Below are 25,722 nucleotides of genomic sequence, written 5' to 3' on the forward strand. Positions count from 1 at the left end.
TATTCACATGGAAGCAATCAAGTTGTGCTCTGAGCTAACAGGGGCAGGATGGGGGATGCTTGAAGGTCCACAGCGTTGCCTTCCTATTTTCATAGTATAGACACATTTGCTGATAGAAATCAAAATATCTAAGGGCCATGGTGTTCAACTGCCAAACCACAGGTTCACCCATTGGAACCAGCTGTCAGCCTCTATTGACCTCATTTTCTTTCTTTAGTAAGTTAGAGAAGTTTGCAAGGATCAAACCTACCTGCTGTGTAGAAAGCAACCTGGGAAGAGGTGGGGAGCTCCCAGAGCACACTGATGCACAAAGCAGCAACACAGATTTCAGAGATTTCCTTCCAGAATCCCACCCTCTGCAGGATGAGGAGCACTGAGCTGGTCAGCACATCATGTCACACTAAGTTCTGTTCCAAAGAGACACACAGGCTCTCAGTCTCACTGAGCATTGTCAATTTGCTCCAATGTGTCCTTAATGAAGAAAAGCAAATGTTTAGCCCCAAGAAACTGTCCACTGACAAAGGTGTTTATTAAGTAGAGCCACTCAACACACAGTGAAACTTTTAAAGTAAATGCACCAAGAAGTGAAGAAATCTGTGCTTCCCTACCCTTGCTGAAATGGGTCATTTCCTCATTTTTTTGTATTCATTCTCCTATTCATTTTTTTAATGGTTGCACCTTTACTTAACAACACTGTTACTTATGCAGCAAAAATATTTGTTCTCAAAATCTGACTTCATCTGACAGGCATAAAGAAAATAATGTTTTAGAAATTAAGCTCAGAAACTGTAAAAATTTTGTACCAATAGTCCATTTCGTTCTTACGAAACAGCGTTCTGTGCATCACTGATAAGTCAGCCAATAACAATTGTTGATTTCAAAACAAAAACAGGTAACATGAGATATCACCTTTATCCAGAAGGCCTTACTCTCATTTCCAAAAGAATCAGGCATTTGTCCACATTCAGCACACCATGCAAATGAATTCACCATTCTTTTACTACTGGGCCTCCAGAAAAGTATGCAAACCCAGTGCCTCAAGTGTTTCCTTCTAGGAGTCAACATCGAAATGCTAGTCCCATTTTACACATAGGCTCTGTATTAATATAAATACCCCAACACTCACCTGAGAAGAGTGTAGCAGGCAGTCCTCAACTCGAGCTGCCCTTGACCCTTCTGGCCAATGTGGAAGATGGGCATATACAGTTTTTTCTGGCTTGACCAGTATCAGGATAAAATTAATAGGAATCCTGCCTCATAAAGAAGTCTGACACAAACCCATTTTCTGTATTCAACACTCAGACACATTTTGTTTCCTCCAACTCACTACTGCTGTCAGAGGCTGTAAGAGCTATTTACCCAATCTTATCCTGAGATCCTTAACTAGCAAGGGGAAAATGGATGTCACAAACCAAATAACTTCTGTCAACAAATTAGCAAGCATCAGTGCCTTTTTATTAACAGCATTTCCAATGTTTAATGTCAATCAAGTCCCACAGTTCAGAGGTCTGAATATCTGGTAGTCCTTTAAGTCACATTAAATGATCATTCATTCCTCACAACTCCCCCAAGCAGCAATTCCCTTCAACGCTCACCAACCTAAAATAAAGATATAAAAATTGTACATTTTTAATACAATAATCCAATACTATGTTTTTTTTCCCTACATATTTCATCACAGCAAACCACAAAATTTGAGGTCATGAAGCTGAGAGCGTGACAGTCTGTTAAAGCTTCATCTCAAGCTTTATACACACATGCTTTTTTTTGATATTCTTCATTTTTTTTTATGATCTTGGTAAAGTTTCCCTCAGACAGATTATGCTGTATAAATGCCAGTTCAAGTAGAAGAATCAGTAAACGAAGTTTTAATATTTAGGACCAAACTAAAACAATTTTTGTATCCAGATTTCTAAAGAAGCATTTGTAAGCTTCAATATTTAAACATAAAGGGACTTTATTTCAAGTACTATAAAAGAGAAACATTGCCACTCACTGGCAGTACCAATGTCTTTGCAGCATTTGTAGGCATTTATGTTCATCTTTCAAAAGCTCTATTAACCTTTATACTATTTGTCAATAAAAAGCCCCATTAACATTTAAACTGTGTATGTCTAACTGTCTGCTTCAAACAAGAATCAAAAGATGGCCTATAAGAAGCAGGCTGTTATTTATTTCAGTCTACATTACTGGGACTGTGCATGTTGAAGGTTTCCAAAAGCTAACGCTTCTTAAAATAATTGGGGAAAAAAAGAAAACAATCCATCAGCAACTGGCAAATATGTTACACACTGCCTGAGCACGGGATGAGACAGACACACAGACAAGTATCGCAACACGATCCAACTTTGGAAAGAGCAGTGCAACTAGCTAACTAGCTGTAGCCACTTCAGGAATGCTGGAGGTCTAAAGAGATCACACTGTACATGAACTTGAAATTTAAACACTGCTTTTGCACTAGGATCAGCAGAACTTACCTGATATTATCAACCAATCTTACGTGACATTAACGATTTGTCTTCATTGGACAAATGTTATCTTTGATTAAAATCAAGTATTTATTGGATAAGAACTGAAATCACAGCTGTGTAGATAACAGAGTCTTCAATCAAGCTGCTGAATTGGAAGTGCCAAGGACATTATTCACCAGTTCATGCATGTCTCCTAAAACTGTTGCTTCAAGTAGCACTGATTTAGCAAAATCTCTCTGTGCTGCTTCTCTGGAGTGAAGTGGGTATTTTGAAAGGCAAGGAAAAACATTGTCAAAATATGGAGACAAGTGAAATCGGCAGTTTATTACCACTGCTTTTACAAATCATTAATGAAACAACACGACCCATTCCACCGAAGAGAAAAAGAATTCATGAACTGTCTTCAAGTATGGGAGATGTACTCGCTGTAACAACAGATGCTTCGTTTCATTAACTTTATAATAAGTAAACCTGTAAACTTCATGAAGAATTTACAACCAAAATGGAGCTAGTGTGACAAATCACGCTCAGATAGCAACGACAAAAATGTGAAGATCACACATGATTATCAAAAATGCATTTTAGTTTTGCTTCCCTAGAATTCAGTTTGATGGAGTGTCACTTTATGCAATCACCCCTTTCACCTCACGTCCGTCTTGTCTTCTGTTTTTTTGTCTGTCTCTTTGCATCCTCTGGGCCACCTGTGTCAGAACCTGCCTGTCCAAGAGCGCGGACCCCTTGCAGTCGAGTCGTCAGCTGCAGCAATAAAGGAATAAGCTGGGCCAACAAAAAGAGGAAATAGTTTGTGATTATGATGGCTTGTAAGGTCTGCACAGTAGTGTTCTTCAGAATGATAGACTCGCAAACAAATAGAATCCATTGCATAAACAGAACATCTACAACATCTAAAAAGATGTCAGAAAACGGCAGCAATTCTTTGGAAAGAAAGCAAGCTGAACTTACTGAAACTTCTGATAATCAAAACCAAAAATCATCCCTAGTTTTTTTTCTTGCAGTCATTTATCTAAGACTAGGATTTGAATTCTGAGTCTGGACAGGCCACTGATTTCCAAGGCATTTTCAATGCCACTGAAAAATCCTGGAGAAACTCATGTTCTGTGCAGTGTACTTAAGTTTGAAAAGAAATCGCATTGCACAGACAGTTTTTTTTCCCCTCTTATCATCAAAACAACAATCCAGGCCTATCAGATAAAGCTTGAAAGAACACAGTTTGTCAACAAATAAAGAGGGGTAACATGGTAGTTTCTTATATTCCTCCTGAGAGTTTTATACTGAAGGCATAAAGCCAAAGAGATCAGGCTCAATGACTTGCAGGAGTTTTTTTTACTCTGACTATTCCTGAAGTCAATAAAATTTATTTTGTTCGTGTTATATACCTGAATAGAACAAAACACATGCCCTACCTTATCATGGTTGTAGCCAGCCAACAACAGAAGCAGCGTCAGTGGCAATGCAATGTAAGATCCTTGGGCAATATCTTGCTCAGGTAGTTTTCTCTGAAAATAGTGTGTATAATGCATTTTATTATTTTTTAACAATTATTTTGCCTGGGAATTCTCTCAACTTTAACTAATTGTAGCAAAAGAACCATGTAGAACATCCAATCCTTCCCATCTGGTTTCCTTTCAAGCACCTAAAATTTATTCAACTTTCAATTTTCAGTCAGATCAGACCCATTCATCTGCTAATTTCTTCTTGGGGTTTGTTGATGTTTTTTAAAGCTAATTCACCAATGGTCAGTCTCCACTTTACAGTCAACCTGTTGTGCATCTTGCCTTCGCAAGCTGCCTAAAACTCTCTGACCCCATTGATAACACCACAGCAGCCAAACTAGCACAACATCTTTCAGGCATATTTGCGTCCTTCATTATTAACTGCTGTTTCACCTCATGTTTCACTGAACATGCAGTGATGCAGAAACGAAATAGATCATTTAAATATTACAGGACAAACACTTCCCTACACTGACTGCACTATTCAGCTCCAAGGGTGCAAAAGACATCTCTCTCTCTTACAGGAGAGGAGATTTCTCCTGACATTAGTCTGAGAATCCATCTGCTTTGGGCTCCAAGAACTGAAAACTTTCATTTGGGCTTGCTGACACTTTTTTCCTCTATAAAAGTTTTTAAAGGGAATCCCAGCCACAATCTTATCTTCAGCCCCCAGTTACTGCATCCTTTCAGTTACTGTCAAGGCTACAACTCCATTCTGAACTCCCCATTTGCCTCCCATAATATAACAGGTCATTACATCACTGTTCGATGCCTTCAACATGGCCAAAACCAAATTACCAAGTTTACTGCCACATTAATGTCTCTCATAAAGCTCTTTATATTTACGTTAATAGAAAGTTAGGCCAAGATCACAAGGTATATGCAGGCTACACTGCCCAGACATTGCTCTCAAGCTCAACATCTGAAATGAACATTTACCTATTTTGTACTTACAGTGGGACTGAAGACCAATGTAATATGCTTATGATATCCAATGGAAGTGAAGGAAACTTGAGGCAGGATGTAGTCATACTGTGACTTAGACAACGTAGAATCCAGGAGCACCACGTAATTCTGTGGGTATAAAATAAACTCAAGGCTACAGCACCAGTAGCAGTCTGATGCAAAATTAGATTCAAAGGCAAAAGTCAGTTTAATAGACTTCACATGCTCTGAGACACAAGTCACCATCAGCATGAATACAGTACTGAAGGCAAACCAGAAGTAATACTTCAGTGTGCTTAGGGGAAAAATAATAAAGCTAATTAAGCCAATTATTCAGAAATATTCTTACCTCTCCATCTCGGAGCAGTGGAGGGAAGTGGAAGAAAAGGGATTGGCCTAAGTTGACTGTATGAATTGGGTTGTCAAGATTTTCACTTTTATAAAGCTTCACCTGTGAGGGAAAGAAGAGATCACAAGAGGTATTTCTGAGTCTGCACTAGAACAGCCCATACAACTATATGATAAAAGTACTTCAAAATTCATCACGGGCTGTATAAACAGAAACATATCAAGTATGAACATCTGGGTTTGTCCTAAGATGCTATGTGAAAAATCACAGAAAGAGACTTTTAAAATACAATTAAAATACCATTAAGGAAAAATGATATTTTCCCATATCTAGATGTATTAGACATAGTCTGTGCTGTGCAATAAAGAGAATATAGTAATTCTTTTAAATAATCCCAACAGTTTCACAGGAATTTGGAGCTGGAGTTTGTTTCTAGTTTCTCTGGTAAGCTCATTTTGTTGAGTTTCAATTTCTCTGTCCTTACTTCACAAATTAGACATCCCAAGGTACAAAGTAAGCCTGAAATACTGAGAAAACAGTCTGCTCAGAAATGAGCGTAATTAAAAGAGGACTGCATCATACTCAGATAAGACTACAGAATGCTTTCCAGTGACCCTGCAAAAAAACACTGGGAAATCAATGGCAAATGCAGTTGACAGAGATCACAGGCTTGAACTTACACATAACGTGGACAAATACTCAGAAGACGTAATCACATTTCCACTTAAATCAAACTGATTGATTTGCCGGAACGCAATAATATTAACATCATCGATGTCGCTGTTCCCAACCTGCAACATACAACACAGTCATGTTTCTGCAGACAAAGAAAGAACTAAAGCAGGTTTCTTTCAAATGCTTTTCTGTCCTTAAAAAAAAGGCAAGCCAGTTTCGATAGTATCAGTACAATCTACTGCCTACAGCTCTCACTTGCAGTACATAAGTTTCACTTGATTTTCTGAAACTTGTGTTGCCATTCACTTCCCTTTCCAACCAGCAACCACTCTCAGCAAGAGATGGTAAGGACATGAAAGAATTCTGCCTGTTTTGCTGCAAAGGAGAGCATCTTGGTCAGGCATGAGTCTGAGTTCAAATAATGACTATCTTCTACTGAAAAGCTCTAGGCAACTAACTAATTAACTAAGGTTAATTAACCTCTGCCAGGTGTCAAGAGATAGGTGAGTAGTTTGAGTCTGTAAGGATGGACTATTTAACAAGATCTCATCAGTCCTAAATTCAAAGTTATTGTTACATTTTACAAAGATTTCCTAGTCTGGATGACAACTTCATCTGCATCGAGACTGCAAGATTTGGACCAAAGAAACCACAGCAAGTGGTATTTATTGATCCGTAATTGAATATTAAGAGAAATAATACAACAATTTATCACAATTTCAAATCATCATTTCTCTGTCCCACATCATAAAAGAACACTGAAAAGTAAGCTGCATATTTATTCTCTTATTTCTTAACACATAGCTTTTGTGCTGCAAAAGAATCCTTTTCACTTGTTTACTGGTTGGGCCATATTGCAATTCTAAGCTATGGTGCTGACACAATAGGAGCTAACTTGCTGAAAGCCACTTGACTAAACAGAATGCATTCAAATACACTGCTGTCAATTTAATGCCTACACAGATGCATTTTAAATGTAATGGATACCACAAAATTAAAAAAAAAAAAAAATTACCTCAATTGCCCGGTGCTGTGGTAAAGCTCTTTCAATATGATCATTGCCTTCAGCTTTGAGTTGTACGTGATACACACAGCCTGGCTACAAGCAACATTCAGATGATAAGTCTTAACACTAAATAGCATGTACTTTAATTTTAGAAGACAGTAGTGAATTTTCCAACGTTCCACAAGTTTTCTTATCCTAAATAGATAATTTAACTCACTAACTCCTTTAAGTGCGTTCATTTCCAGAAATTCAGTTGCTGCTTTTCCCACAGAACAGCTCACTTCACACATATGCTATACAGTCAACAAGATACACACACCCAATAGACTTCTAAGATACACTTGCAGAATTTTCACTTGAGAAGCTAAAGAGATGAGATTTCCCTGCTACAGCAGCTGTAGCACTGGTGAGACACATTCATGTGTCACACCATGGGAGCTGTTCAGCTCTTGTGAAGGCAGTCACAAAGTTGCCCAGATCTGCACTATAAAAATGTTCCCCCTCTACAAGAAAGAATCATCACTCACAGCCTGTCCTAACAAAAAGAGTCTCAAAGATCTTTGTGTGATGAAAAGACAAAAACCTGTAGCTGATTCATAAAACACATTGTATTGTTCCATTACCACACTAACACAAACTTAAATGAGAGAAAGCTTCTCATCCTTACCAGGAGGCCACGCAGTCGGAACTTGCCCTCTTCATCAGTTACTGTATCTTCTCCATAGATGCTACACCCTTCCTGCCCCACAGCTTCTACCGAGACTCCTTGCTCAGGCTCTCCATTTAATGAAGAAACCGTGCCGTAACAGCTAGAGGGAGAAACAATTGCTAATTATGTGCAAATGCTGTTCTAATGTGTATTTTTAAGACATGATTGTTATAACTCATGAGAAAAGTACTTCATATATTTAGCATAGCATGCAAAAGCAGAATTTGTAATGTATACACCTAGAACTGTTTCAAAGCATTTAAATTAGCTGCAGTTCAGAGGACAGCTTAAGGAATCCAAGTTCCCAACCCTTCAAGAAAAGTAAGACTTACCCCAGAGGGCAGGGAAAGGGAGGAGCCTTAAGTCAGACACCCAGAGTGCTACACAGTCCCCAGAATAAATCTCTCCTCTCCCACTGAACACAGCATAAGCCACTCACAGTGCTACTGACACGGTACCTTCTTAGCAATGTTTTTCCTTACAGTTGTGTCATGGGCTTAGCTAGTATATCCACATGCATGAAAAAAGGCTACAAACAGTACTCTCAAGCAGCACAGTATTTAAATTGTGCCTTCAAAAGTACCTCCAAGCCTTCAGAACAAACATATCAGAAGAAAACCCGTATTTTGCATAATGCATCCTGATACAGTGCATAGCATTTTGCACAGTTTATCATCTCCACTGACCTGTAAGCTGTTCTGTAACCAGTTATCCGAATTTTAAGATTTTGTCCTTCCTGCACTTCAGTCATTTGCGATGATGGTTCAAAGCGAAATTCCTTCATCATGGGTTTAAAATAATACTGCCCTGGACTCTGCAAAGATGCATAAAACAAGCTGTTGTGTCACTATCAATAAACAATTCACCGGCTCCAAACAAATATTTTTCTCTTAGAGCTCCCTAAAGACCTACCCTTCTCTGTTCTAGCTATAGTTTAAGCTGTCTGGAAAATATAAACAGGGAACATCAGACAGTGAACTGGTGGAGCTCTACCAGAAAATAAAGCCTGAAAAGGGAAAAGAACTATGACTCTAATACTTCATCACAGCTGCAAGGAAAGGAAAGTGACCAGGAGAGAAGGAAGTTTGGAAGGAAACTATTCAGTCATGTCTACACAAATGTACATATCAATAATCTTATTAAATTTGTTTCCTCTAAAGACTACAATGAACCAAGCCTGTTTGCTGGTGATCATGTTTACAGACTGCAAGTTTCTAAATGAGATCAATCAACATCATCCATTGCATGTTGGGGACAAAACTTCCTCCAGCTTATATTTCACATCTTCCACTAGCTAACATTTTAAGTGCTAGTAGAACCTACATCTCCCAGCATGAGTTATGATTTCATATATCTTCCTGTCACTAAGGAGCACTGATTACATCTCTCTTTTGGAGGGCAAAGTTACACAGCACTACACACACAATCACTTTCAGAACAATCGATTTTAACTTACCAGATTGGAAAAGGTCAGCATGCCATTATCCTGCGTAAGGAGGTTGGATCGGAACACCCCTCCACTGAGAGACAGGAGTACTCCAGCAAGAGCCTGGTCATCCTCAGATTTAATCTGTTTTAACAAAAGCCATAGCTATAATTGTAAGAGAACATTCTCTCATGAAAAGATGCTCAACTCAGAAGCCTCTAAGAGTATGCTAGCCACATCTGCATTGTCACGCTGCAGGGCTACAGAACTTTCTGCTCTCAGGATCTGAGCAGACACAGGCACATGTACCAAACACACCAGAACAGCCACTCTCCAATTCACAGGACATGGTAGGGACCAGAACAAAGTATCCCAAGACTAAAGCCAGGTTCCAGCTGGACCAGGTTGTACAAGAAAAAATCCCCTTCAGATACAAGAGAAGGTTGTCAAGTTCTGCAAAAGCAAATAAATCCAGTCTTTTGGATTACAAGCTCTTATTTTTACTCCATAAAAAATGTGCAGCAAGTCACAACTAAATCACTGAGATTTGTTTCCATTATGATAAAGTTACCTGGTTCCCATATTCCATACTTGTTTGTGTTTCCCTGGGACACGTGGGTTAACATTTTTGCCTGTCTAGCTTTAACAAAACACCATTCAGAAACTTAAGCACTTAGACGTGCTTACCTCAAATGTCACACCAGCAAGAGCAAAAGCTTTGAAGTCACCAACTGTTCCTTCTACTGCAGTCAAAACAAATCCTTCTTTCTGGGCAGTAACTGTATATTCCAAGTCACTGTGGAGAGGCCCAACACTTCAAAATACAAGGAAAGAAACATTCACTTCAGAAGAAGCATTTGAATATCACACAGGTGTGTTGTCAAGTCACTATGGCACTTAAACGAAAGAATCCAAAACATCAAAACAGATCTGCTAATTACCTGTAAGCACCTTTGTCATCAGTGAAAACCGTGATGAGAGGAGAAGGCGCTCCCTTTTCACCAATGACAATCTCAACACCTTCCAATTCAGGATGAATCCGCCCTTCCATAAATAAGCCTGCTTTCCCATGAATCTCTATCAGCTTTCCAGGACAGCTCTCTTGGTCGTTGCAAAGGGGATTCAAAACAAACAAGTCAAGAATACACTCAATATTACATCTTACAGCAAGAGTTTTACTACTTCTAAAGAAACAGTCGAAGCTCTTTTGCCTTGGAGTCAGACATCAACCTACACAATATATGGCTCCTTGTCACACCTTAAAACATCCAAACATTCACCAAATTCACAAACTGAGTTCCAAAGCTGTAAGCACGTGGTTAGCATAAAAAATCTGGATTCGCTAAGTGCTTCGTAGGTTCACAACGTACCATGCACTGCAGCCACGTGGAAAACATTCCAACAGCAACAAAATTTTCTGACATCAAACAGAAGTCAACGTATGCCATGTTTAGTGACAGGTAAATTTTTTTTTTTTTAACATTATGTACTTAGACTGTGCACAACAAAGAAGCACATAAAAGGTACCGCATGTTTCCCAGACGCTTCAAATACAGGATGTTCATTTAGGAATCCTAGGGCAAGATGGACACTGATACAACAGGCAGCACAACTGACTGCTGGTAGCCCTCACAATTTTAGAAGTGTGAGGGTTTTTGTTTGTTTGTTTGTTATGGGTTTGTTGTTGTTGTTTGTTTGTTTCTAGCTACTTTTATTGGTCTAACGTAATACAAAGGAAAAACTGACAGGAACTTCAACTGATTATCATACTCAAAATACACCTAGCACCTGCACAGCTATTTTTCTCAATAAGTGTAATACAAGTAACTGAGAATCTGCTGTAATATCCAGAAATTGTATTTATATTTACCTCCACTAACAACTGTTTCCACATAAGGTGGGTAGAAAAGAAGCTCTTTTGAAGACGGTGTCACGGTGATTTTCTCTCCAGACCTACAAAAACAAGACAGCATTAGAAGAAAATGAAATCAGTGTCTCTCACATAGGACAAAGCACTGCGTATTGACCTCAGAACACTTCTAAATACACTAAGGGGAAAACACCAGCAATAATATAAGCAAAATTCTTACAGTGTGCTATTAGTTTTCATTTTGCTAACAGTCAGCCAGAACAGATACCCACAGCTCTTTCCTATGTGGAATAGATCAGTATTTTGTTTGTTGGAAAACCGAGACAGCAGTCCAAAGAAAACATCCTTCCCATCAGAGCTTGGTAGTACCTTGCCCAGTATGAAAATTCATATAAAAATGGTCCTTGAAGTTCCTCCACCATCTCCTGCACTGGTGGCTTTGTTCCCTCCTCTTCTTGGCCCTTCTTTTCTCTCTCCTGTCGGCGGGTCTCAATTTCTGCCAGCTGCTGCTCCCTGCGCAACTCCTGCACAGATTTCAATGGCCCTAAAACTAAGGCAGGTTCACTGTCAATAGATGACCTGAAAACATAGCGAAGATAACAAAATAAGCTCATTTCATACAAAGGAAAAGATACTGTTTTATATGTTAATTAGAGTCTTTACAACACAGCAGACACATCCCAGATATTTTTTTAAAGGCATTCCCTTCAATCTTGCTCTTTATTGCAAGCATAACTAAAACTTTCATACTCCTAACAATCAGTTACTGCTTGACCATAGGGGCTACTGGTAACGTAGCAGGTCCAGTTGGAAAGGACCTATTTGTAACACATTATATTCACATATTCTGCCACATCATGCTATAACCATTCAAGAAGTTATAGCCCTGCTGTCTCCTTCTTCCCTGCCACATCTAAGCACCCAAATGCGTAGCCAGCATAAAATAACTAAATAACATGCAGCTACAACTCAACCATTTTGCAGAATCCAGCACCCTAACTTAAGCTTCACTTAGTTTCCATAATAGAATCTCAGTTCTGCAACAAGGAACATAGTCCAGCTCTGCTGCAGTGGAATGACCTCCCACAGAAGCAGTGACAAGTCAGAGCGAGCAGCAAATTCTTAAGCCAAAGGAACAGTTTGCAAGAGTGCCTTTAACAAAGCTGCCTCCACAGTCCCCAGTAGTCTCAAAAAAACCCCACCAGCCAGGACTATTAGTATAAAATCCACCCTCTTGCTAAATTGCTTTTAAAATTCTAATGGCTCTCTTCTGTCTCAGTGCTTCTTTTCTGGCTGCTGTTGTTGCCCAGCAGTTGCAGTTGTGGGCTCATTAAACTCAGGGACTCAAGGAAGGGCTATTGAGGAAATCTGTTTCTCCACAAAGATGCTTTCTACACTCTAAGTTTGAGACCCTCTAGTCCAGAGTAACTGAACATCAGGAAAGCATTAAAACACTCATTGTTATCACCCACTTTCAGGCAGATCTGGCACCTCACACAATTAAAGCTATTCACAAATCAGTGCTTCCCAATGAGCTGTCTGTTCAGCTAAACATAAACTGGCACATTAGTGTGTAATCACTCAGCATACTTTTCCTCTTATAGCTCTCCCCACATCAATAACAATGCTCTAAAGCAGCAGATTCTTATTCTGAGGTAATAAACTAAGAAAAAAATAGTCCTGGTGCTAAACAGCGCGGAGAAAACAAAAATAATACCTTCTCAATTCAGAAATTTTGGTTCATTAAAATGCATAATCACTCAGAAAATCATTTCTTTTTACCATGTCATACAAGCAGGAAGAAGCTATACTGAAATCAAGTGACTATGTACAAAACGAGGGCTGAGAATTATTTCTCTGTCTACAAAGAACTCAAAGAACAGCTTAAAAACCTCCTACAGTCCAGTGTAGGGTGCCATTCCCTTGAAAGTAGCCACTGGGGTATTAAAACCAGAATAAAACTTTATGAGAGGGATGTCTTTCCTCCTCTTTTTACAGCCACATTATTTCTTTGTTCTTACTTAATGGTAATAGTCACATCCATCAGTTTATCTGTTACAATCGTGCCAAGGACATGGTGTCGAACAGCAGTGAGCGTCAGTATACTAGGGGAGGACCTGTAAATCAAAACAACAAAGAGATGAACTTAAGGTTCCCTCCTAAAGAAAATAATCGGATGTTATTCAGCTGATTTTGTACTCCCACCATAAGCAGAAAGATCTTTATAAAACACAATACATTAACTACACAACAAAGCTGTAGTGCTAATGGGATGGCATATTGCAAAGGTGGCATTTTGCAGACGTGAAACCCCAACTACTGCGTGGCATTGGCCAAATTTCTTCCTTCCTTTGTGCTTCCCATCTCCTCTCAAGCTGATGTTGATTTGATTGAATTCATATGTACAATCTCTATACGCATCAGAGGAACATTCACAGGTTAACAATACTGGGAGTGGTTCACAAAGATGCCCCAGATCTAATGGTACTTTGCTGCAGAAAGGTGTTCCTCTTTCAATTCATGTATTCAGTTTGTGCTGGCTGATATTTAGAGGATCCCTCTTTGAAGTACTTTTGATTCAATAAAAGAATTCAGTAGCGGGAAAAAAAAATATTTTAATGCTGAATTTGTTTCCTGTTCAGGAATTAGAAGCAGTCAGGGAGCAGAAAGCCTCTTTATAGGAGCAAAGCCATTAAGCACATTGCCAAATCATGACCTGGATATAACCTGGACAAGACAAAGCATGGCTGACTGGGGAGGATCCGCACTGCCCACTGGTAATTAGGGTGAATATCTATTCAGCCTGCAAAACAGAGGTGAGCAGCATCACCACAGACAGTTGCTGATACCAGGGATGTACAAGTGCTACGTGCTCTCTAGTAAACATAATATACCACTTTTTGCATTTCAACCCTTACAAGCCATCAACATTTTTCACTGAAAAGTCTCTCCTTTGTTACAAAGCAAAAAAGCATTAAAGATGGACAGCAGGCAGACTGAAACATCCATCTGAAGCAGCAAAAGCATCTTTAAAGCCTATCTTTAGTCACATTTTTCTTTTTTAAAGGGCAAGAAAACACGCCTGATACATTTTGCAAAGGCTTTCTTCTATTGGTTAGAGCCAGTCATAACAACTCATCCTGAATTCCTGAAAGAAAGTAGTTGCAGCAGAAGGAAGCTTTATGAAAGCACACTGAGAGGTGTACAATTGAAAGCAGATTCTGCTCTTACGTGTCATAAGTGTAATACTCGTGTTCAAACTGGTGGCAGGAACGTGGGGTTACTTCGTACACACCTGTAAGCAGGAAGCCAAAGAATGATCCACTGATACACAAACAAAGAAATAAAGCTTACTGAGTTGCCTGAATTCTGAAGACTACTTATGACCTGAGGTACAGAAAGAATTGCCAAGTTTGACTACAGTAAGTTCATTCGTCTCTTCAGTCACAGATCACTACTGGAAGCTGTGTTGACTTTCTAATGTACACTGATACAAAATGTGGCACCTCAACAAAGAGGCACATAAAAACAGTTACAAATATAACAGACCAAAGTCAGAAGCAATCTATTGTAATTTCACAGCTGATGGCCTTGGAGTTTCAGTGGTGGCTCTTTAATCCATTAGTGAACTGTGAATGAAACCAAAGACTCTAAGGATGAGCTATGCAAAGCTGAAAATAGAACCAAAATCAAATGCATTGGTTAACTGTCCTGTTAATGGGCAGTAACAAGTAATTAGCTCTAAAAAATTCAAAGTGAAAAAATGCAAAACATTAAAACATTACTTTTTCTTGTTACAAATAACCCTGTGGTACCATTAATAGCTATCCTTCAGGAATCCTGTATTGAAATGAAACTTCTATTGATCAGTTACATTCCAATTACAGAATCAAACAAGATTATTCTAACATGCCAGACCAATGCCATTCATCTACTAAAAAAGAAAAAAAAATAGAGAATTTATATGCTGAAACCTCAGAAGCCACAACAGACTGTTGGAATTACCAGTAGCTTTGATTGAATGATTCTTTTTCTTTATTCAAGTAATATTTTATAGCTGTTACCTGGCTTTGAAAGACAGAATCTATTAACTCCTTTAGACAAGTTATAAACACCAACGTTCTCTGGTCCATTTCCATCCTGGTAAAATTCCTGTGAAGCCACAACACAATTACTATTAGCAACTACTGAACAGCAAAATGAAAATAGCTTTTGCCTAATGGTACATTAATGCTTCTCTCTTACAGCAAAGAACAGCAGAAGACCATTTCACCAAATCTAAGAGACAAATCTCAGAGCACAGTCAGCATTAGAGCTCCTGTGCTACAAGACCACCTACAGGCATGAGAAAGCTTTGATTCCAAGTGCAATCCAACCTACGTACACATGCTAATGAAAAAACAGGAGGACGTTTTTTATACACATACCAGTGTAATTGCATGAGAAAGGGAACACCTCAGCATATATCCAGTCTGCCTGAATTCTACTCCTGAAACATCTTCTTCCATGATTTCCACCTCCAGTGATTTATTCTTCCAGCACCAGTCTTCATGTATAATGCTTACTGGAATACACATCACAGAAAGTTTTTAGTAATGTCAAATTGAATAAAAACTGTTTTCATGGTGTAAAAAGCCCCTACCACACTGAATTCCCAGGCAAAAATCTTCAAAGTCAGATAAAAAAATAAATATCAGCACCAAAAAAATGCCTAAACAGACAATACTAAGAAAACCTGATGCACGGGCACACAGCAATTTTCCCAACTTTTTCAAGTTTGAGACTAACTCCACGCTGGGTATCACATGCCACATGCCCAAAGTATACAGACTAACACAGATTTAGAGAGCAAGGTAAGACTTCCAGCAATTCCCTATGATCCTACCTTTGTACTTGCCAGGTAGCACATTTTCAAACGTGAAGGCTACTGAGTCAGTACTTGCAGAGAGCTGGAGGTTACGTTTCTCACCCTGGCGGCTCAGAGACTGTAACACCACCACCAAATCACCACAAGCATCTGCACAGAAAGGACATCAGAACATGAGCACACCCTGCCTTGCCGGCTTTCCTCCAGCACTAAATTTGTGGGTCCACCTCACTTAGCAGAGGACAAAAGTAACATCTGAGAGGACTCAGAGAAAAAGGAAGAGGTAAAAAAGGAGTTAAATTCTAATCATCATCTGCTGCAATCAGTGGGTACTCAAGGACAAGAGAAGAGAGCAACATTTGATTAAAGTAAGGAGAAAACATTAACAGGACAGAGGTTGCTAGTTTCTGGTGACACCCCTATCCTCCATTTTACAGGCAATGTATTTTCTCTGCATGCATTTTTCACTTCTGATACGTCTGACGCTGTTGGACAAAATGCCACGCATCAGCCAGCAACACTTCCTGCCAGAACTTACTGCCTTCTGGGGGAAATAAGTCAGAACTTATTGCTAGCAAGTATTAAAAACAGGTTCACAACTTCATCCCAAACATACTACTTACTAGGCTGTAAGGTCTCTTGATGAAAGACCTGTTTCCATCTACATACTAGGAGTCAACTTACTTATCTGTCGATGGGGCTTGACCACAACAAGTGGTTTTAAAGCAAGCGGATTTAAACAGTACTGATTCACACATGCAGTGCTGAAGTTCTCCATTTCCATTTCACTTTCAAAACCACCTTACCTAAACAAGAGATCTTCCCCGAAACTGATGCCAAAAACTGAGAGAAGCTCACATCCATGACCGGTCTGTCTGTAACAGTAACAGGGAACACTTTGGGTTTCAAAGCCAATCCTGCTCTGGTCTCAGCCTCCGGAATAATTACCTGTTGAACACAGGTCATCAGCACATCACCAGCTTTTAAATGTCAAATACATCCAAATCTGCTGAGTTCAAATGATTTATCAGATATCAGAAAATGGATATTTAACCAAAAGTTGCAGCAAAACCAGCCTTTCAAAATATGGTTTTCAAAATTCCTCCAAAGAATTGCAGCAAATCTGAGCTGAAAATGATACAAAAGTTTCAAAAGTCCGGATGAGTTTCTACTCTGAGATCTCTCTTCTCCAGTTTCCACATGGCTATTTTATTTATCTAGGACAGTCAGAGACCTCATAACTGTGCACTTCCTATCTCTCAGCCTGCACAGTCCTCTACAATGCCAGGTTCACTGTGGTTGTGCCATGGCTCTGCAGTGACCAGTAACCTCAGGAACCATCAGCACACCTGAAAAAGGCACACATCACTTTTCTTTTACAGGAAAATATATGAAGATAAGAAGCTCTCTGAGGGACATTACAGAGGAGGAAAGAGGAAAAACTGAAGAAGAATAGAGGAGGAAGAGAAAACTGCTCAGTCTTAATGGGCTGAAGTCCTTTTCACAAGTATAAAGGGAACGGTGCATGAGAATTTCTGCTTACTAAAAAAAAAAACAAGCCTGTCATAGTTTAAATAGTGCAAACATTTAAAATGTAGCAAAATCTACAATTAGCTTCTCAAATTTTAGAAATTACGTGATTTAAATCTTCTAAAACCACTTAACAGTCCTACAGTGAAGAAACAGAAGTTCACTCTTACCTTAACACTGTATGCACCAGACTTTGCTTTAAAACAAAATGCTCCATGAGGGTCTGTTTCTGTTGTAACTGTTGATGCTCTGTCCTTGTCTTGAGGCACCATGGTTACCTTATATCTACTGATCTGCTTGACTGCATCAGGTAAACGAGTTACTGAGATCTGGCCACACACACTGAACCTTTAAAATAAATGGCAACCATCAGAATACATATCACAGTCCGACAAAACTCATAGAAAACACTTGTTTGAAAATTTCCTTGATAAGCAAACTTTGTTATCTTGAGGAACTACTACATGAATGGGCGTCAATTCCTCCTGAAAGAGGTTTGGCACAATACTGTATTAGACAGTTACACAACTTTCAAACAAGAGGAAAATATCTGAAGTGCAGTGCCAGTGCCAGCAAACTCTCCTTTTTTTGGTTCATGCACAGTTCTACAATTGCTCAATACCCTCATGTCGTAGAGCCTTTGCCTGCAAAGAAGGGATTATAAAAAGGGAATCTCCAAGGCTTAAGCAGTACTGAGCAAAGCACTGTGGATAAAACATAATTTTGCACTTACGCTGTTCTATTTCTCTTTAGTTTCTTGAGTAACACTTAACTCCTAACAAGTAACAGTACACCAGATCAGGCATGGCCCCCTCTGAAGACACTGTGCATGCAGCAATTTACATTTTCATGACACTGGCACTTACCCTGTTGCAATGATGTCTGCTAGCTGAGGCGTATTTGGTGCAATCTTCACTGTGATTGTATCAAAGAAGAGGTGCTCCTTTCTGGCATGAATTGTGTATGTTCCTGTTGTTATGTTCTCAAGACGGAAAGATCCATCAGCTTTTGTTTTTACTGGAACAAATAAAGTGGAGAGTTAAAAAAGCACAGCACGTTTTCACTGTCTATCTTTGTGTGTCAAAAGCACCAAAGGGCATTCATTGCTTTAGATTACTTTTAATTTAAATTGCACAACAATGAAACAATATTATGTTTCTTAAGAGACAAATCTTCATTTCTGTATTGCAAAGCAACACTTCTAATTTGGCAAATGTTCAAAGGAAATCATAAGAAATTCTCTACTACAGAACAAATGAACAGCTAATACTCTCATCTAAGCCAGAAAATATACAAAATTACTCAACTGTATGAAAATCACTGTAATATGACAAATAAATTATGAAAAAAGTAATGTATTATCGTGAAGATTTAATTCAGTAGTAGCATACCCTACTACTCCTGTACTGGAGCTTATTAAAGACTTCCCTGTAGCAACACACACCGAGATCACTGCATACCTTTAATCTGATTGTTTAGTGTCACAGTGGCATCAGCAACTCCTTCTCCTTCAGGACCATTCAACACTCTGCCTGTGACAGAGAAACCCATCACATGGAAAACAGGCTGAAATGGGAAAGAAAGTTAACATTAATCTTTAGCCAGCAGAAGCATTCACATTTCTACAGCAATCAACATGCACTGCTATTCATCTCACACACATAAGAGAAATTAATTTCCAGATTTAGGGGAAAAAAATAAAATCACCAGGACAATCACAATGAAAGTAACTCAAGGCTTACTGTCCCACTAAGAGAAGGAACCAATTCTCAAGTCAACTGTATCAGTACCATTCAGAAGGCTCAAATCATACATCATAATATTACTCAAGAAATTCTGCAAACCACACAAATTTCCAAGTCCTTCTTGAAGAGAAGAAAATGTGAATGAGCAAACTTATTCAATTGGAAAGATTATTGCCTGTTTGTAACACAGACAGCAAAGTGAACACAGTAGACAGCTCTTCCCTATTTTGTTTCTTCCTAGTGAAAGGGAACGAGCACAGGAAATAAAGCATAATGCCAGATATTGTTGCCTTGGCTTGGCACGAGGCTGCTCGTAACAAATCTCTTTAAGCTTCTTACAAAGAAGTTTTTCCACAGCTCATCTGCTGTCTGTTAACATCAGTTACACTTTTACAGGAATGAATGGCACAAACCTCTCACTTCCCTTACCTCAATTTGTAAGCTGTCATGTTCTACAAAGAAGTCCAATCTAGATGGCGCAACATCAAAGGTAATTCTTTCTCCTCTGTAGAATGGTATCTGAAAGGAGAACACATCGCTCTGACTCCTAAGAAGCCATGATATCAGAACTCCTTTCCTTCACCATTTTCCACATCCTTATCACTAACAGACACTTCTATGGCCAAATGAGCTGCAAACCTGTTGGAAAAATAACTCAGAGTAACAGAGACAGAAATAAAGGCAAGATTTCAAGACTGTCTGATGGATACATATAAAACTATGAAAAACCAGAAGAATAACCCTCCATTCAGAAGGTAATTGGTACTTGTGTGAGAGCTCACAGAGAGTTTAATCTAAGAGAATACGTGATCACTGGAGAATTAAAGGAAAGAGACAAGCTTGGATCCCTTTTCTGGATCAAACAGGTTGAGATTGCAAGACCATCGCTGTAGGCATCAGACATACAACAACGCTCTCATGCTTCCTGGACATAAATGAAGAGAATGGACAAAAAGAAAACAGGGATCTTAAACAATGTGGGGTAGCCAAAGCCAGCTAAAGCTTCCGGCCTTCCATCAGTCCCTCGGGGTGGTTCTGGAAGTGGTCGGTGTATTCAGGTGATTTGTAACAAAGTTTCTTTCCCAGAAATCACACCACAGAGTTCTAACACAGCAATTTACTTCCCTGCCAAATGCTTTAGGCTGGATTCTCCTTTTCCAATTATTTGAACCAGTTAGAAGTACTTCCAACTAGTTCTGTTTTAGTAGCTATAAAATTATACATGAGCTAGCTTAGAAAGCAAAAGTTAACAACTCAATGGATAAACAAACCTACCACAGTGTATTTTCCACTTGGAAGGGAAAGAAAGCTGAAAGATCCATCTTCTTTTGATACAACGTTACACAAATAGGAGAGAGACTCATCTCGTGATTGGAATCCATCCACAGGAGAAATATTGCAGCCCACAACATCCTGGGACAATGAATGAGAGAACACAGAAAATAATCTGGGGACATGTACGACTCAGAATGGTATTCTGAGAATGAAGGATGGGAAATACAAAAGCCATTTTAAAGACAGCTTGACAGCACAGCTTACAATTCTTGTCTAGGTAAAAGGAAAAAATCAACCAATAACTCACTTCATGGTAACAAGGACAGAAAACTGGGAAACTCAGCAGCCCCCAGAACCCTAGAACTGCACTACATGTCTTAACATTAACTGACTTCAGCTCTGAGGATAAAGTTAACATTACAGAACAGATCTCTACTCTGCATATTAAACCACAATACAACACCAAATGTTCCAGAGTCTTTTCATAAATAACACTTTTAAGGTAGCAACAGAAGCTACTGATCTTTGATTCCATATCACAAGGGCAAAAAGTGACTGAGATCTTATGTTGAAGGAAAATTACAGCATTACAGCCCCTGCACAGTGAAATTCAAAGTTTTGTTTGGTAATAATTTCAGTCTTTTTTCAGAAACTGATCTTTCAAATAGTAGATTGTAATCCCCATGAGGGAACATACTTATCAAACAACGTTCAATGTGCAAAAAGATGCCAGTGGAAAAATACTGTCTTAGAACTGTAGCCCTTTACCTTGCTGACCCACAGTGAATACATGGAGCTATAACATCCATTATATTTTGCATTTGTTGCCTGCTTCAGCTCAAGTCTTAGTTTTCAATGCCCCTGAACAACCTGAGCGTTGGGAAATTCATTTGAAAACAATAATGGAAAGGGAACAGAAGAATTGAAGTTAAAATAAACTTCTAACTTCTTGTGTCTGAAAAATACAAAGACCTCAAGCTTCAAGGTCACCAACTGTCAAACAGAAAGCTGTTGTGTTACATGTCTGAGTATTCCATTCAAGTCAGGTGAAAATTGAGCACATACACAGACACTGTATTACAAGGGCCTTGTTACAAAATGAAAACAAATAAATACAAAAACACAGCTGGAAAGGTTGTGCAGTTTGTCTTTTATAAGCCAAGCTCAAGATGAACACAGGTAAGAGCCAGGGCACTATGAGTACACAAAGCTACTCAGCTTTCCACTTATCTCCATACTTGTACTGAAAAGGTTTCTGAAACACCATTACCTCTTTGGTCACTGAGGAGGAGAAAAGCAGGAACATGACCCCTTTCATTGGTTCTCCATCACTCCTTACTGACCCAGACACGTTGTAGCCAGCAACAATCAGAGGGCTAGCAGCATAAGCATTAGAACTGGTCACCCGTACCACTGTGTTTGACTGAAATACCAAAGCATGTACACTTACATCAGAACTAGATATCAAATCTTGTTCACAGCACTATATAACAAACAGAAGCTAAGTATTCAATACAGAAATAGAAGAACAAAGAATAGCAGTACTCAAAGAGAATCCACCAGCTATTCAAAACAGAAGGATGCTAAAGCTGCTTTGAGTGCTTTTACTGTTTCACTGATTTAGGAATCGGTCAGGACTTCAGAGCTCAGAAAGCAAACAATCTGAGAGGAAAGGATTGAAGCACCTGCTATGACACTGCATTTCAAACCGAATGTATAGGGTTAGAAAACATAAAGCAGGAGCTCATAGCCAGTCTTCCCCCAGCTGGCTCCACTAGCTCCAGATGAGTCTTGCACAAGGCAATTTCTTACCAGCCTCTGCTAAATTTAGGAAAATTGCATTAACCTGGTCCACTCACACAAACGTGCTCACAGAGCTGATCAAGACAAAGTCTAGACAACACACTCTCATTAAACATGTCCATCAGAACTTCTTTAGGCTCTAACCTCTTTCAACATCCAGGTGGGATGAGATGCAAAGATTTCATATTCGCCAGGAAGCACTTTGAAGAAAGCAAACCTGTAAAGCAAGAAAAAGCTGATGCTGCTGAAGAGTCATTAACACCTGTTCACAGAAAAGCAATTCATATTCTTCATGTTTCAGAACTTCTATAATCCCAGTCAATATGGCAGAACAGAAAGAATCTTGTGTGAACAAACAGATGAGGCATGCACGCATGCATATTCCCACACTCACTTTCCTCCAGGTTGGGTAATAGTTGCTTGTAAGTTTACATCACTGCCAGCGTTTCTCAGTACAACCTGGACTCCAGCAGGACCTAATGACTGACCTTTGCTGAGAACCTGTCAAAATGAAAACAGTGCACAAGTGGATAAAAATAACTAGCAGAGGTAAACGTTTTTCTGAAGATAGAATTAGCATAAGATGGAATAAATAAACATAAAGGAATCTAACCTTTCCGTTCACAGAAAACCCTGTGAATACAAAGTTAATATCGCCTCCCTTCGTGCAAATGTCATTAATGCCATCTACATGGATGTCTACACTGGTCGGTTCTGGAGGGGAAGAACAATGAAACAGCATGGCAGTTAGTGACAAAGGAACCACAGAGACACTCTGCTTCAGCTTTACAAAACTCTTCCAGAAACGCACTAGCTCAAGTGCCCCAGTTGTGCTCTGGAAGCCAAGTTAACCACCCACAAATTCTGATATTGAAAATCCTTCCCTGCTCATTAAAGATATTTTTATGAAAAATCCACATTATTTCTCATTAGTTCACATGTTACTTCGTCAGTGTCTGCCTTACAGCTCTATTTTTCTACTGTACAGTCAGTATATTTATTAAAACCAAATAGGGTTTCTGCCTTTTACACAGCACGTGATTTTCCCTGCCAACTGCAAGCTAGCAGTAGTTGAAGTCCCACACTGCAAATACAGTGCCTTATTATAAGAAGAGATATGAACACTCACCAAAACTCCATCCCAGAGGAGGCTCAATTTTAAGAATGAAATCCCCCTAAAAATAATTTTAAAAAGCAATAACAGTCTTCAATGACCTGATTCAATTTAACTGAAGAATGAAAAAAAAAGTCAGAATACAAGCACAATGCTGCATAGAGTAATACAAGACACAAGAACCCCATTCTCCTCTCCTTCTAACTACTATTATGCTGTGTTCAAAAAGCCGCAGAACCTACCCAGACAGTCTGCAATGCTGAGCTTGTATCCTGACAGCTAAGAGCAGGAGTTAAGCAGCATCATGTTTATAATGCATCTACATCAAAGCTGGCTCATGCACAAGCAGTTCAGTGTTAGAAAGTGTTCAGATCTCTCTACCTGCTTCAACAGATGTGCTCTAAAACTACCTTTAGTGTTTCCACTGGGTGGTTTTACTCATACATTCTGCCCAAACATGAGATAACAAAATTCCAATCCTACTAAAAGTTCTGTGCCAAAAAGGCACCAATCTACACAGAGATCCTCTTTAAATCAGCAGACACCACATGGGTTCTGAAGTTCGGCCATTAAAAGGCCCTGAGACCTAAGAAGGAAACAAAAGTCTAATGTCCTCAGATTTGAAGCGGATTTATTTCCAAACCAAAAGCTAACCAATTCTTTACCAGAGCAAAACACTCAGATCACTTGAGGGCAGCTTGTATCTAATTTGAAAGTAAATATTTTTCCAGTCTAAATAAACACCAAAATATTGCTACATTCTAAGCTTTCGATTTCTTTATTTTAATGCTTAAGTCATATCTAATATCAGCAACTAGCCATTCAAATTATTTTCAATTCAATCATATCAAAACAGATATAGCAGAGATATTGCTGTTGCTACTGGCAGGTAACTGAAAAGCTTTATCCATACTCACACTGCCAGGACCTACACTTTTCTTTCAGCATTCCTACAGCTACGAGCACTGCACAGCTGAAGCTACCTGGCTTCTTCACTGTAACACCACTGAGAAATAGAATAACTGTATTACAAACAGAAAACCAAAGGAAGGGAAGTTGCATCCAAGCATAACAAAATTACGTGCTGATCGAAATGCTGTTCTGATGGCAGCAGCTCGTGCCTCTGCTGCAGAGAAGACACTGCAGTATTTTGGTTTCTTACCTTATCATAGAGGGGAATCATAAAATACCCATTGTTTGGAGCACAATCTGTCTGGTATTTGAGAGTACCATGCTTTGTGTACAACTTAATCTATAAGAAAGAAAAAAAAAAGAAAGAAAAAAAAAAAAGATATTTTAAGAAACGCAACCAGAAGCAGAACCAGGAATTCTCCAAGCAAGTGCTTTTACACACAGCAGAGGGTGCACATCCCCCAGCGGCAACAGAGGTAACGGGGCAAAGGTTTACTGCAGGGCTGCCGGGGAACCGCGGCACAGAGCTCAGCTCCGGGCTCGGGGGAAATCAGCGAGCGCTTAAACGAGAACCGCCCGGAGCAAGCCGGGTCCCAGCAAGCAGCAGCCGGAGCACGGGGCCCATCCTGCCGTCAGCCCGCCGGGCCGCACGGCCGCAACTCGGGAGGGAAAGGGGTGGCGGGAGCCGGCGCTGCACCCGGCGCTGCAAGGGGTCCCGCGGTGCGGCGCTGCGAAGGGGCGGCGAGGGCGCCCACCTCGATGAGGGAGTAGTTGATCTCCACGTCGGACTTGACGAAGCCGCCGCAGCCCACCACGATGTCCTCGGAGCCCCGCGCCAGGGCGCAGCACAGGGCGCAGCACAGCGCGGCCGCCCAGGCCCGCATGCCGCCGCTACCGACCTGACTCAGCGCCGCGCTGCCGGAAGGGCCGGGCGAGGCGCGGTGATACCGATGCCGCCCTCTACCGGCTCGGCGGCCCCGCTGCTAGCCGACACCTCCGTCCCCATCCCGCAGCCGGGCCGTGACGAGTGGCGGGCGGTTCCCATGCGGCGCCGTGGCGGTGAAGCCCGCGACCCAGAGCGCCGAGCCGGAAAGTCCCGGCCGCAGCCCCTCGGGCCCGAGCCGCACCTCTGCCTCCCTCCCCCGCGGCCGGCGCCGTCCCCTTTGCCCTCGTGCAGCGCCCGGCCGGACTTTGTTCGCCGCCCCGGCGCCCGGCTCACCTCGCTCCTGGCGGTGCGGGGCTGTCTGTCCGTCGAGGACGCGACTTTCCCGCCCGTGCTGAGGCACCCCGTGGCGCCGCGGTGAACGGGCAGCATGGCGGCGGGCCGGCTGTGCGGCTCCTCGACCGGGCTGTGGGTGAGTGCGGGCCCCGCCGGCGGCCCGGGGCAGCGCCGGCTCGAGCTGAAGCGCGGACTCGTTTCGCACAAAGAGACAACGGCGATCCGACTCAACCGCCCAGCCTTCTCTGCCAGAATTGCTGCCGGCCGAGCTTTCCCCACGGGCTGCTCAAGC

The 25,722-nt window shown here is 40.5% G+C and overlaps 2 protein-coding genes across 4 annotated transcripts in view; one reads left to right on the forward strand and one right to left on the reverse strand.

Annotated features, from left to right (window-relative positions):
• Positions 1-1,433: 1,433 nt before the first annotated feature.
• LOC125700711 (nodal modulator 1) lies at positions 1,434-25,536 on the reverse strand. 3 transcript variants are annotated; one of them, XM_048961811.1, is made up of 32 exons: positions 24,967-25,369; positions 24,462-24,551; positions 23,315-23,360; positions 22,799-22,899; positions 22,580-22,686; positions 22,330-22,402; positions 21,653-21,805; positions 20,383-20,520; positions 19,537-19,626; positions 18,823-18,928; positions 18,229-18,379; positions 17,533-17,710; positions 16,639-16,780; positions 15,851-15,982; positions 15,393-15,529; positions 15,030-15,117; positions 14,197-14,260; positions 12,987-13,082; positions 11,335-11,544; positions 10,966-11,048; positions 10,037-10,196; positions 9,783-9,909; positions 9,126-9,239; positions 8,356-8,483; positions 7,628-7,769; positions 6,970-7,053; positions 5,960-6,070; positions 5,280-5,381; positions 4,940-5,059; positions 3,896-3,988; positions 3,116-3,248; positions 1,434-1,599 (listed from the first exon to the last, which is right to left on the reverse strand). In XM_048961811.1, exons 1-31 carry the CDS (start codon positions 25,093-25,095, stop codon positions 3,117-3,119), a joined length of 3,627 nt encoding a protein of 1,208 aa, XP_048817768.1. In that variant the 5' UTR covers positions 25,096-25,369; the 3' UTR covers positions 1,434-1,599; position 3,116. The 3 variants fall into 3 exon arrangements, with proteins under 3 accessions (XP_048817768.1, XP_048817769.1, XP_048817767.1); XM_048961812.1 differs by lacking the exons at positions 1,434-1,599; positions 24,967-25,369 and adding an exon at positions 25,431-25,536 and having other exon boundaries at positions 2,771-3,248; XM_048961810.1 differs by lacking the exon at positions 1,434-1,599 and having other exon boundaries at positions 2,771-3,248; positions 24,967-25,368.
• The window catches only part of ABCC6 (ATP binding cassette subfamily C member 6), a 31,717-nt gene continuing 31,451 nt past the window's right edge, over positions 25,457-25,722 (forward strand). Inside the window, exon 1 of the mRNA XM_048961809.1 lies at positions 25,457-25,566. Within this exon, the coding sequence (XP_048817766.1) occupies positions 25,525-25,566 (42 nt within the window). The 5' untranslated portion in view covers positions 25,457-25,524. The remainder of the gene's footprint in view (positions 25,567-25,722) is intronic.

Source organism: Lagopus muta, chromosome 15 (genome assembly GCF_023343835.1).
Source record: "Lagopus muta isolate bLagMut1 chromosome 15, bLagMut1 primary, whole genome shotgun sequence".
Classification (NCBI taxonomy): Eukaryota; Metazoa; Chordata; class Aves; order Galliformes; family Phasianidae; genus Lagopus; species Lagopus muta.

What these genes read in the sequence shown, in the direction of transcription:
- LOC125700711 (XM_048961811.1), bottom strand. Translation starts at nt 25,095, where the DNA reads ATGCGGGCCTGGGCGGCCGCGCTGTGCTGCGCCCTGTGCTGCGCCCTG. An exon ending in ATTCTGTCTTTCAAAGCCAG is followed by an intron (nt 14,261 to 15,029) that starts GTAACAGCTATA and finishes TCCTGCTTACAG; the next exon opens with GTGTGTACGAAGTAACCCCA. An exon ending in CACAGCACCGGGCAATTGAG is followed by an intron (nt 6,071 to 6,969) that starts GTAATTTTTTTT and finishes TGTATGTTGCAG; the next exon opens with GTTGGGAACAGCGACATCGA.